The 11680-nt window shown below is 41.2% G+C and overlaps 1 protein-coding gene across 4 annotated transcripts in view; it reads right to left on the bottom strand.

Moving 5' to 3' along the window:
* DNA2 (DNA replication helicase/nuclease 2) overlaps positions 1–11367 on the bottom strand; it is a 55418-nt gene extending 44051 nt beyond the window's left edge. For all 4 annotated transcript variants that reach the window (XM_059397555.1, XM_059397553.1, XM_059397552.1 and 1 more), the window contains exons 1-4: positions 11232–11367; positions 9514–9696; positions 8465–8648; positions 5273–5418 (exon numbers count right to left, since the gene is read on the bottom strand). In XM_059397555.1, the coding sequence (XP_059253538.1) occupies positions 5273–5418; positions 8465–8648; positions 9514–9696; positions 11232–11302 (584 nt within the window). In that variant the 5' untranslated portion in view covers positions 11303–11367. The remainder of the gene's footprint in view (positions 1–5272; positions 5419–8464; positions 8649–9513; positions 9697–11231) is intronic.
* Positions 11368–11680: the final 313 nt, after the last annotated feature.

Here is an 11680-nt window from a genome sequence, read left to right on the forward strand (position 1 = left end):
AGATCACAAATAGGCAGAGAGGCAGGCAGGGCGGGGCGGGGGGAAGCAGGCTCCCCGCTGAGCAGAGAGCCCGATGCGGGGCTCGATCCCAGGACCCCAGGATCATGACCTAAGCCGAAGGCAGAGGCTTTAACCCACTGAGCCACTCAGGTGCCCCAGTATTCTACAATTTACCTAACAAAAAATATATATGTACACATACATACACACACACACATATAAACACTTGAAATCTCTGTAAAATGACATACAAGAAACTGGTAACAGTGGTTGCCTTTGGGGCAACTGGATGGCTCTGTCGGTTAAGTGTCTGCCTTTAGTTCAGGTCATAAACCCAGGGTCCTGGGACTGGATCCCTCATCAGCCTCCCTGCTCAGCAGGTAGCCTGCTTCTCCCTCTGCCTGCTGTTCCCCCTACTTCTGCTCTCTGTCAAATAAACAAAATCTTAAAAAAAGAAACCAAAACCAGTAGATGCCTTTGGGAAGAGGAACTACGTGACGAGGAGGACGCAGGGAAAAAGGACTTACTTTGTACCAGAGAGCCTCTTATACTCCCATAATAGGGTATATACAAATTTAAAACCTTTTTAGGAATAATAATTCATTATTTTAAAAAACATCTACACATTTGGGTAATCTTTTCCTAAATAACTTTCTCCAACCATTTTGGAGCCATTCTTCATTGTCATGATGTCCTTAGGTAAATTCTTCCCAGTGTTTTATTTTTTACAGAGTAGACCCTTTAAAATTTCCAAACCAGTCCATACTGGTTATTTAACATCTTCTGCATTTAAATTCTCCCTTATTAATTTTAGCCAAGTCACAGAAAAACAACACGTAACAGCCTGGTCTTTCCTGAAATTATTAAGATACTTAAGGTAGGCTCTCCGAGCCTAGACTTTTATAGGTATTAACAAGAAGATAAAGCATAGAAGATAAAAATCTGGGGGCACCTGGGGGGTTAAGTGGGTTAAGCATCCAACTCTTGGGGCGCCTGGGTGGCTCACTCATTAAACATCTGCCTTCGGCTCAGGTCATGATCCTAAGGTCCTGGGATAGAGCCCTGCATCAGGCTCCCTGCTTGGCAGGAAGCCTGCTTCTCCCTCTCCCACTCCCCCTGCTTGTGTTCCCTTTCTCGCTGTGTCTTCTATCAAACAGATAAATAAAATCTTAAAAAAAAAAAAAAAAAAAAAAGCATCCAACCCTTGATCCCAGCTCAGTCCTTGACCTCAGGGCTGTGAGTTTAAGCCCCTGCTGGGCTCCACACTGGAACCTGTATTTAAAAACAAACAAACAAAAAAAGTGACATCTAAATGTCTCAGTCGGTTAAGCAGCTGTCTTTGACTCCGGTCATGATCCCAGGGTCCTAGGATAGAGTCCCGTATCAGGCTCCTTGCTAAGCGGGGAAGCTGCTTCTTCCTCTACGTCTGCCTATAGCTTCCCTACTTGTGCTCGCTCTCTCTGACAAATAAATAAATCTTTAAAAATCTATTCTAAGGGACGCCTGGGTGGCTCAGTTGGTTGGACGACTGCCTTCGGCTCAGGTCATGATCCCGGAGTCCCGGGATCGAGTCCCGCATCGGGCTCCCAGCTCCATGGGGAGTCTGCTTCTCCCTCTGACCTTCTCCTCGCTCATGCTCTCTCTCACTGTCTCTCTCTCAAATAAATAAATAAAAAATCTTTAAAAAAAAAAAAAAAAAAAAAAAAATCTATTCTAAGATCTATAATAAGGTAGAAGGACCTATGAGAGGGTAGAAAAGAACTTTCAACCTGTTGTTTTAGGGTCTGGGAATTTTTAAAAATTTTTCTCTTGGGGTGCCTGGTGGCTCAGTCAGTAAATGTCTGCTTTTGGCTCAGGTCGTGATCCCAGAGTCCTGGGGTCCGACGGCATCTGGCTCCCTGCTCAACGGGAAGCCTGCTTCTCCCTCTCCCACTCCTCCTGCTTGTGTTCCCTCTCTCACTGCATCTCGCTCTGTCAAATAAATAAACAAAATCTTAAAAAAAAAAATAAGTTTTCTCTTGATGGGACGGCTGACTGGCTTAGTCAGTAGAGCATGTAACTCTTGATCTTGGTGTGGTGAGTTTTCACCCCACACGTGGGGTAGAGTTTACTTTAAAAAAGGGTCACTACAGCTTCCTGCTTGCACACTTTCTTAGACCCTTTAATCTGAAATAGCAGCTGCTGTGTTGTAGGAGAGACTCACATGGCAAGAAACTGAAGCCTCATGACAACAGCCATGACTGTTACCACCTTGGAAACAGATCCTCCCTTCAAAGGACTGCAGCTCCAAGGGCGCCTGGGTGGCTCAGTGAGTTAAAGCCTCTGCCTTTGGCTCAGGTCATGATCCCAAGTCCTGGGATCGAGCCCCGCATCGGGCTCTCTGCTCTGCGGGGAGCCTGCTTCCTCCCCTCTCTCTCTCTGCCTGCCTCTCTGCCTTCCTGTGATCTCTGTCTGTTGAATAAATAAATAAAATCTTAAGAAAAAAAAAAAAAAAAAAAGGACTGCAGCTCCAAACAGGAGACCCTGAGCCCGAGCCATCCAGCTAAGGCACCTCTGAATTCCTAACCTATAGAAACTATGAGATAATTGATTAAATACTTGTCATTTAAGCCACTATGGTTTTTTTTTTAAGCTACTAAGTTTGTTTGTTTGTTTTATTTGACACAGAGAGAGAGTACGCACAAGAAGGGAAAGTGGCAGGCAGGGGGAGAGGGAGAAGCAGGCTCCCCGCTGAGCAGAGAGCCAAAGGTGGGGCTTGATCCAGGACCCTGAGATCACGACCTGAGAGGAAAGCAGATGCTTAACTGACCAAGGCACCCAGGCGCCCCTTAAGCTACTAAGTTTTGATGTGATTTGTTTCAGGGCAATGATCAATACAACACACAACAGGCATCACTGTGTGTTGATTAGAGTAGGACAAAAAAAATTAAAACTCTGAAATGCCATAAACAAGTGTTGGCAAGAATGTAGGGAAAAAAAACCAAAAAACCCTTATGTACTATTGGTGAAAATGCAAACTGGTGCAGCCACAGTGGAAACAGTATGGCGGTTCCTCAAAAAAATTAAAAATATAACTACCCTTTGATCCTGAATCACACTACTGGGTATTTACCCAAAGAACTCAAAAACACTAATTCAAAGGGTATATGCACCCCTATGCTTATAGCAGCATTTACAATAGACAAATTGTAGAAGCAGCCCAAGTGTCCATCAATAGATAAGTGGATAAAGATGGCAAGAGAGTGTGCGCACGTGCGCACACACACACACACAGGAATATTACTCAGCCATAAAAAAAGAATGAAATCTTGTCTTTTACAACAACATGGATGGACCTAGAGAGTTTAACACTAAGCGAAGGAAGTCAGAGAAAGACAAATACCATACAATTTCACTCATATGTGGAATTTAAGAAACAATCAAAAAAACAAAACAAAAACAAAAACAAAAAAAAACCAACAATGGGAAAAAAAGGTCCTGACCCAAAAACAGACTCTTAACTGTGAAGAACAAACTGATGGTTACCAGAGAGGAGGTGGGTGGGAGAATGGGTAAAATAGATGAAGGAGATTAAGACTCCACTTATCTCAATGAGCACAGGGTGATGTGTGGCTGTGCTAAATCACTACATTGTACACCTGAACTAATATAACATTGTATGTTAACTATACTGGAAGTGTAATTAAAAACTTAATAAAGAAAAAAAGGTAAGTTACTTTATATATATGACATTTCTTTTAAAAAAGCAAAATTATCTGTTTTACAGTAAAACCTTGACCAAGGCAAAATCTCTCTGTGTTAGTGTTTCTTCATTTATAACGGATCATATAAGATGACTAAAAGCACTGAACACAGGGCCTGACACACATCAGGGTTCTAAAATGTTTTTAGGATGGAGTGCCTGGGTGGCTCAGTTGTTTATGCATCTGTCTTCAGCTCAGGTCCTGATCTCCAGGTCCTGGGATCGAGTCCCATATTGGGCTCCTGGCTCAGTGGGAAGTCCGCCTCTTCCTCTGCCTCTCCCCCTATTCCCGCTCTCTCCTCTTCTTTCTCTCTCATATAAATAAATAAAATCTTCTTTAAAAAAAAATAAGAAAGAGGGGCACCTGGGTGGCTCAGTTGGTTAAGAGACTTCCTTCAGCCCAGGTCATGATCCTGGAGTCCCGGGATCAAGTCACACATCGGACTCCCTGCTGGGCAGGGAGTCTGCTTCTCCTGCTGACCTTTTTCCACTCATGCTCTCTCTCTCTCTCATTCTCTCTCTCTCTCAAATAAATAAATAAAAATTAAAAAGAAAAAAATAAAAACAAAAGAAAAAATTCTTAGGACAATAGATCATATGGCATTAGCATACAACTGTATGGCATTCTGGAACACATTTTTTCCATATAAACAGGGAAAGAGGTTACCGTGTGACTCAGTGGGTTAAGCCTCTGCCTTCTGCTCAGGTCATGATCCCAGGGTCCTGGGATCAAGGCCTACATGGGGCTCTCTGTTCAGCAGGGAGCCTACTTCCCCCCTCTCTCTCTGTCTGCCTCTCTGCCTACTTGGGATCTCTCTCTGTGTCAAATAAATAAATAAACAAATAAATCTTTTTTAAAATAAATAAATAAACTGGGAAAGAGAATTACATCTGGGAAAAGGTTTATGACAACTAGTCTAGAAATCAAAATTACCCCTAATAAAAATAATTCTGTGAAAAAACACGGTTTGCAATAAGAGTCACAAAGAAACAGAATATGCCTATATTCTGTTATTCAAATATTCAAAGAAGCAGAATATGCCAACCTCTCTGCATATAGTCACTCATAAAATGTCAATGATTAGCCATTTGTGGGTTTACGTATATTCGCTCCACTGTCATAAAAATTTTGCAAAATAGGTATTACCGCCTTTTTCAAAATCTTTAGGTAACCTGTTCAAACCTAAAACTGGCAAAGCTAAAATTTAAAACTAGGTCCATCTGACTCCCAAACCCATACAATTTATAGTATGTCACATTTCTAGAAATAAAGCAAAATGTTTTTCATACTCTTGGAGAGCAGCTGGAGTCTATTGTGCACGTGTACAGATATTTTTAGCTCAAGAGTTTCTATTCTGCAATTTCAGAAGATCATCACAGAACTGCAGTGGGGTACTACAACCCTGAACTTGCAATTCTAGTATTATTCTGATTTATATTTAATAGTCTAATAACGAAATACCGTATGGATTCCAGGAGAGAATTCTCTATAATAAAATAGTACCTATAGCACATGTTGTAACTACTTACATTTCCTTGAGATGCCTTATTTCTTGAACAGTTTGAAAAGCAAATTCTTGTAGCTTTTCTGGGGCAAAGCTATTGCTTATTGCTTTTTGAAATACTTCATGAAGAACTGTACCAATCAGCATTTGGCGCGTGGCTGGATCAGAGCTCTATTTAAAAAAAAAAAATCATACATTTTATTTCAAAACATATTAAAGACACGATCCCATATTTTATTACCTATCCTATTAGATCACCACAGCCAAAGTGCACAGGTGAGACAAATGTCAAAATATTAAATAACTTTTTTCTAGTGAGTAAAATTATAGATGATTTTAACTTTCAAGTTTTTTTTTTTTAATTTATTCATTTGAGAGAGAAGAGAGTACACAAGCAGGGGGAGAGGGAGAGGGAGAAGCAGACTCCCCATGAGCAGGGAGCCCAATGCAGGGCTGGATCCCAGGACCCTGAGATCATGACTTGAGCCAAAAGCAGACACTCAACTGACTGAGCAACCCAGGCACCCAACTTTTACTTTCTTCTATTCAGAATTACTTGATTTTACAAGCATGTTCTTTTTAATCAGTGATTTCCATTTTGAAAACATTAAAAATAACCTCTATGTAAAATTTCAATGTATTCTCAAATGCTTAACATATTATTTTCTAATTTCACTTTATAATCTACTCAAATTAAATGCAGCCATAGCTCATAAATTCATGTAAGTAAAAGATATTATCAAACATAAACTTCAGGGCATCTCAATGGCTCAGTCATTAAGCGTCTGCCTTCAGGTTGGGTCATGATTCCCAGGTCCTGGGATTGAGCCCTGCATCAGGCTCTCTGCTCAGCAGGGAGTCTGCTTCTCCCTCTCACACTCCCCCTGCTTGTGTTCCCTCTCTCTGTGTCTCTCTCTGTCAAATAAATAAAATCTTAAAAAAACAAACAAAAACCATAAACTTCAAACTTACAACAAAGATTTTTGACAAGGGGACTTGTCAAAAATGTTCCCTCCACTCAGAAAGAACCAGTATTTTAAAAAAAGACACCATATTTCTCAATTAACTCTATTCTTAGCTTAGACCTTCCTCTTAAAGATATAATAAAGCCACCAAAACACGCTTCAGAAATCTTAAAAATTAATTTACAGAGGACTCTCTGTACTACTTATGCAAGTTCTTTGTGAGTCCTAAGAACTTAAAATAGAAAGTTTTTAAGAATTAAAAAATATTCAGGGCTAACTTATAAAATGTAGTTAAAAGACAAGTTGATAGCCCTTACCCACAAATGAAAATATAAAGCTGATTTTTTAAAACTACAATTAATTGACAACTAAGACTATTAGAAAATGTCTATTTAGGGATTTTTCCTTCTCTTTTTTTTTTCTTTTTGCTCAGCTGTATTTTTGGATTTCTATATACATATAAATTGTATAATTTTTAAAATACCCTGAAAAGAAGAAATTCTTTAACAAATAAAACCCAGGTTCTTCAACAAATGGTACTGAAGCAAAGAGGGAGACATACCAACCAAACATAATGCAAAAAAATTTTTTTTGGAAGAACCTGGCTGGCTCAGTCAGAGAAGCATGCAAATCTTGATCTTGGGGTTATAGTTTCAAGCTCTATGTTGGGATTAGAGACTACTTAAAAAAAAATAAAATCTTGGGGCACCTGGGTGGCTCAGTAGGTTAAGCCTCTGCCTTCGGCTCAGGTCATGATCTCAGGGTTCTGGGATCAAGCCCCAAATCAGGCCCTCGGCTCAGCAGGGAGCCTGCTTCCACACCTCCCCCTTTGCCTCTCTGCCTACTTGTGATCTGTCTGACAAATAAATAAATAAAATCTTTAAAAAAATAAAAATAATTTTAAAATAATAAAAAATAAAATCTTAAGGGATGCCTGGGTGGCTCAGTTGCTTAAGCATCTGCTCTCACGGTCATATGATCAAGCCCTGTAAAGGGCCCTCTGCACTCAGTACAGAGTCTGCTTCAGACTGTCTCTCCCTCCCATGTGCTCTCTCTCTCTCAAATAAATAAAATCTTCAAAAAATAGTAAATAAAATCTTTTAAAAAAGGAAGAAAAAGAAAAAGAAAAAGATCTTGGATCTTTTGGATTCTGACTAATTCTAATAAAACAACTGAATAAAAAGATATTTTCTTGGGGCGCCTGGGTGACTCAGTCAGTTAAGGGCCTGCCTTCAGCTCTGGTCATGCTCCCAGACTCCTGGGATCAGTCTGCATCAGGCTCCCTGCTCAGCGGGGATCCTGCTTCTCCCTCTCCCTCTGCCTGCCACTCCCCCTGCTTGTGTTCTCTCTCTCCCTCTGACAAAAATTTTAAAGCTTTTATTTATTATTTGAGAGAGAGAGAGCACAAGCAAGAGAAAGAGTATGAGCAAGGGGGAGGGGCAAAGGGAGAGAGAGAAGCAAACTCCCTACCAAGCAGAGAGCCCAGTTCAGGGCTCGATCCCAGACCTCAGTATCATGACTTGAACTGAAGGCAGACGCTTAATCCACTGAACCACCCAGGTCCCCCTAAAAAGATATTTTCAATAAAGCACATTACAGGGGCGCCTGGGTGGCTCAGTCGGATAAGCATCCAACTTTTGATTTCAGCTCAGATGATGATCTCAGGGTTGTGAGATGGAGCGTGTCTGGCTTGACACTGAGCACAGAGCCTGCCTGAGATTCTCTCTCCCTTTCCCCCCACCCCCCGAACCCCGCAAGCACTCCCCTTCTCTCTAAACAATAAAAATAAGAAATAATAAAAAGACATTACAGAAAATTGAGCATTATATTAATTTAAGGAATTACGATTCTTTATATTATGTATGATAAAGATATTATATTTATATTTTAAATATCTTCAGCTTTCATTTACTTGCAAAATAATAGAATGTTTGAGAACAACAAAATGGACACATGGGAGTTTACTTAAAAAAAAAAAAAAAAAAAAGTGTTATCAGGCGCCTGGCTGGCTCAGTCAGTTAAGTGTCTGCCGTTGGTTTAGGTCATGATCCCAGGGTCCTGGGACTGAGCCCATCAGGCTCCCTGCTTAGTGGGGAACCTATTTCTCCCTCTCCCTCTGCGCGCCACTCCCCCACTTGTGTGCTCTCTTTCTCTGTCAAGTAAATAAATTTTAAAAAGATTTTTTTTTGAAAGTGTGAAAGTGCTCTGTAACTCTAATACCCGTAGAAACACCAGCTGTTAATATTATTCACCCTAAAAGTTTCACTCAAGACAGCTCTTCTCATACACCGAATACTACTGGCTATGCTTGTGCCAGAAATCAGTATGTCTGGATATAGAATCAAATATCCAAAATCTTCATCTATTATCCAAGTATCAGATAGGCAGTCTCCCTCCAAATGAATGATGTCCCCTGGCTCCACTGGTACAGAGCACCTACAAATAAAGCATAGTATACATAGTTTAGATTCCTACATTTAAACATATTAAAGAAGCTTCAAAAAGTAAACAAATATTTTATCTAAAGGAAGGGTATCTGTAAACTTATGGGTCTTTCAAAAAAATCTAACACTAGGATGTAGTCTTTTGAATCTTCTCCTAGTCACTCTACTCCTTTCTACCTTTGAAATATACCTGAGAATACTCAGGGGTCTTCCTGAAATACCAAAAAGGAAAACTGCTTAATGTTAGCATCATCTAACACAAAAGCTACCAAATCTTTAATAGTGTTAATACATTGCTCCAATTCATAATTGGATTGTTTCAATAATAATTCTCTCATTCCTAAAACTTCTAGTGTATCTAGTTTCTGTAAGTCCTAAGGCATGAAGCCAAACCCAATGTGTTAAGCATAAAATATTTATCATTTTTATCTGGACAAAAAGCCTAAATAGACAAAATTAGACCTCCACTTTCTGGGCATTTCCCCTTCACCCCTCACAAACCATACTTTGCTTGAGTAGAGAACTCTAGGGTTTAAGAATGTTCTAATACTGTAATTAATTTTGCTCTTAGTGAAAAGCTGCAATCTTAAGACAAAAAGTACTGGGAAATTTTAGAAGTAGTCGCTTAATAAGGACCTTTGTAATAAATTTTCAAATGACAATAAAAACCAAGTTTCAGAATAAGGAACTTGAGATGCTGGGGTAATAAGCACAATTTCTACAAGAAATTAATTCAGGTTCATTTCTATTCCCTTTATTAACAATTAAATTATAGCAACATCCACAAAAGCCAATGTGATGAGTTTTAAAATGGTCCCCTTAAGCCAGATTAGTGCTCAAAGTAACACGAAAATTACCAGTCATTCCTAAGGATACACAGTTCTTTATTTTCTAGTGACTGGGAAGCAGTAATGATTAGGTGTTTTTCATGGGTTCCTTCTTCATTCTGTACAATATTGACCGCTAACACCAGGTACCGGTTATCCATTCCTCCGTTCAAAACCATTTTAGAAATGGAACCTTCCACCTTCTTCTGAAATCTGAAAAATATACAAACAAAACTACTTTAATATAAAATAAGTCATCCAATTTCCTTTATCTACAAACCAACCTTCTCAATTTTCTAGGTTTGCTTCTTGTAGAAAGCTTATCACAATGATCATTAGCTAAATAGGTAAAAATTAAGAGACTAAGGGCATAGCAGAATTCCTATTAAAAACCTTCCCAGACATGGGGCACCTGGGTGGCTCAGAGTGTTGGGCCTCTGCCTTCAGCTCAGGTCATGATCTCAGGGTCCTGGGATGGAGCCCTGTATAGGGCTCTCTGCTCAGCAGGAAGCCTGCTTCCCTCTCTCTCTCTCTCTGCCTGCCTCTCTGACTACTTGTGATTTCTCTCTGTCAAATAAATAAAAATAAAAAAATCTTAAAAAAAAAAAAAGAAAAAAGAAATCACTACTCCAAACTACTATTTCAGGAAGAAAATCCTTCTATAAAATTCAGTGAGAAACAACTAGCCCCTACCTCGCAGAGAAAAGCAAGCTTAATACCTGTCATGTTCGCTCATTCCTTCACGGAGTAACTCACACATTTCTTATTTATAACGGGCAGGTCAACTTCACAACACTTTTATCCATCAATCCTTAATCCGCCTGAAAACTGCAGAATTCTCTAATCATTATAGAAAACACTAAGTCCCTCGTTAGTCTTTCCAGTTTGACTGCAGTCTTTGTCAGTGACAGTACACCTGAGTCCAACGTCGTTACCTCTATAAACACCCAACCCTGGGCTTTCTTACTCTGTAATCACCTCATTCACCTACTTCAGGAGGCCTCAGGCCATGAATTTCCCGGGGTCAGCTGGACGCCTTAAGGATTTCGCAAAGGATAATGCTGATCAAAACCCAAACTGCAGGGACGCTTGGGTGGCTCAGTTGGTTAAGCAGCTGCCTTCGGCTCAGGTCATGATCCCAGCGTCCTGGGATCGAGTCCCACATCAGGCTCCTTGCTCGACAGGGAACCTGCTTCTCCCTCTGCCTCTGCCTGCCACTCTGTCTGCCTGTGCTTGCTTTCTCCCCATCTCTCTCTGATAAATAAATAAAATTTAAAAAAAAAAAAAAACCAAAATGCAAAGATCCGTCAACAATAATTAGTATCATTATTAATTGAAAATAATTCCACACCATGATTATGGGTCAAGTTGTCCTCCTGACTAGTCCAAGTTGAGGGTAGAGAGCTCTCCTGGAGCAAGTTTCCCCGACTTAAACCTAGAGGAAAGCATCTACAGTTGCAACTTCCCTTTATGAAGGCGTTTAAGGTGCCTTACCCTCCCGGAATTCGGGTGAGTGATATCTAGAAAAAGAAATGAACCGTTAAGGGAGTCGTCTCTGGGCTCTGGCCCGAGCGCGGCCCCAAAGAGAATACTACGAAGCGGACCCCAGCTTTACAAACTCGTCGGGAGCCCCGAGTGGGGTCCTTTAACCTCGAGCCCGGCTCCTCGGAGGCGCGGCGGCGGCCTCTCCCGCTCCTTCCTTTCAAATCTCCCGCCGGGCTCCCAGACCCTCCCTCCGCTCCGCTCACCGCTCCGCCGGCGGCTCAGCCTCTTCCCCGAGACTCTTCTTCAGCAGCTCCAGTTCTTCCAGTTGCGCCATAGCAAGCGCGGAAAATGCAAACTGTCGCCAGGTAAAATCAGAGAAACCCAGCAGCTCCCACGACAAAAAAAGAAGCGCGAGTTGGGGAGGCGCTGTGCGCATGCGCCTTCCCGCTGTGGCCCCAAGGGACCTGCGCGAAAGAGCCCCCTCCTGGTCTGGCGCTTCCACGCGGAGCCCCCCACTCGGTCGCGGGAGTCTGAACAAAGTCTTTACTCGCTTGCTTTCGGCTGTCGTAGACGAGAAATCTAATCTGGCCCAGACTAAGTGCTCCCGCTCTTTCTCTTAGACACGCCAATCCTTGCTCAACTCACACTTTTAAAATCAATTGTCCAAACCCAGCCGTCCCTTGTTAGCTTGCAGAATTTTCCAATTGGGGGG

The sequence above is a fragment of the Mustela nigripes genome, chromosome 4 (assembly GCF_022355385.1).
Source record: "Mustela nigripes isolate SB6536 chromosome 4, MUSNIG.SB6536, whole genome shotgun sequence".
Classification (NCBI taxonomy): Eukaryota; Metazoa; Chordata; class Mammalia; order Carnivora; family Mustelidae; genus Mustela; species Mustela nigripes.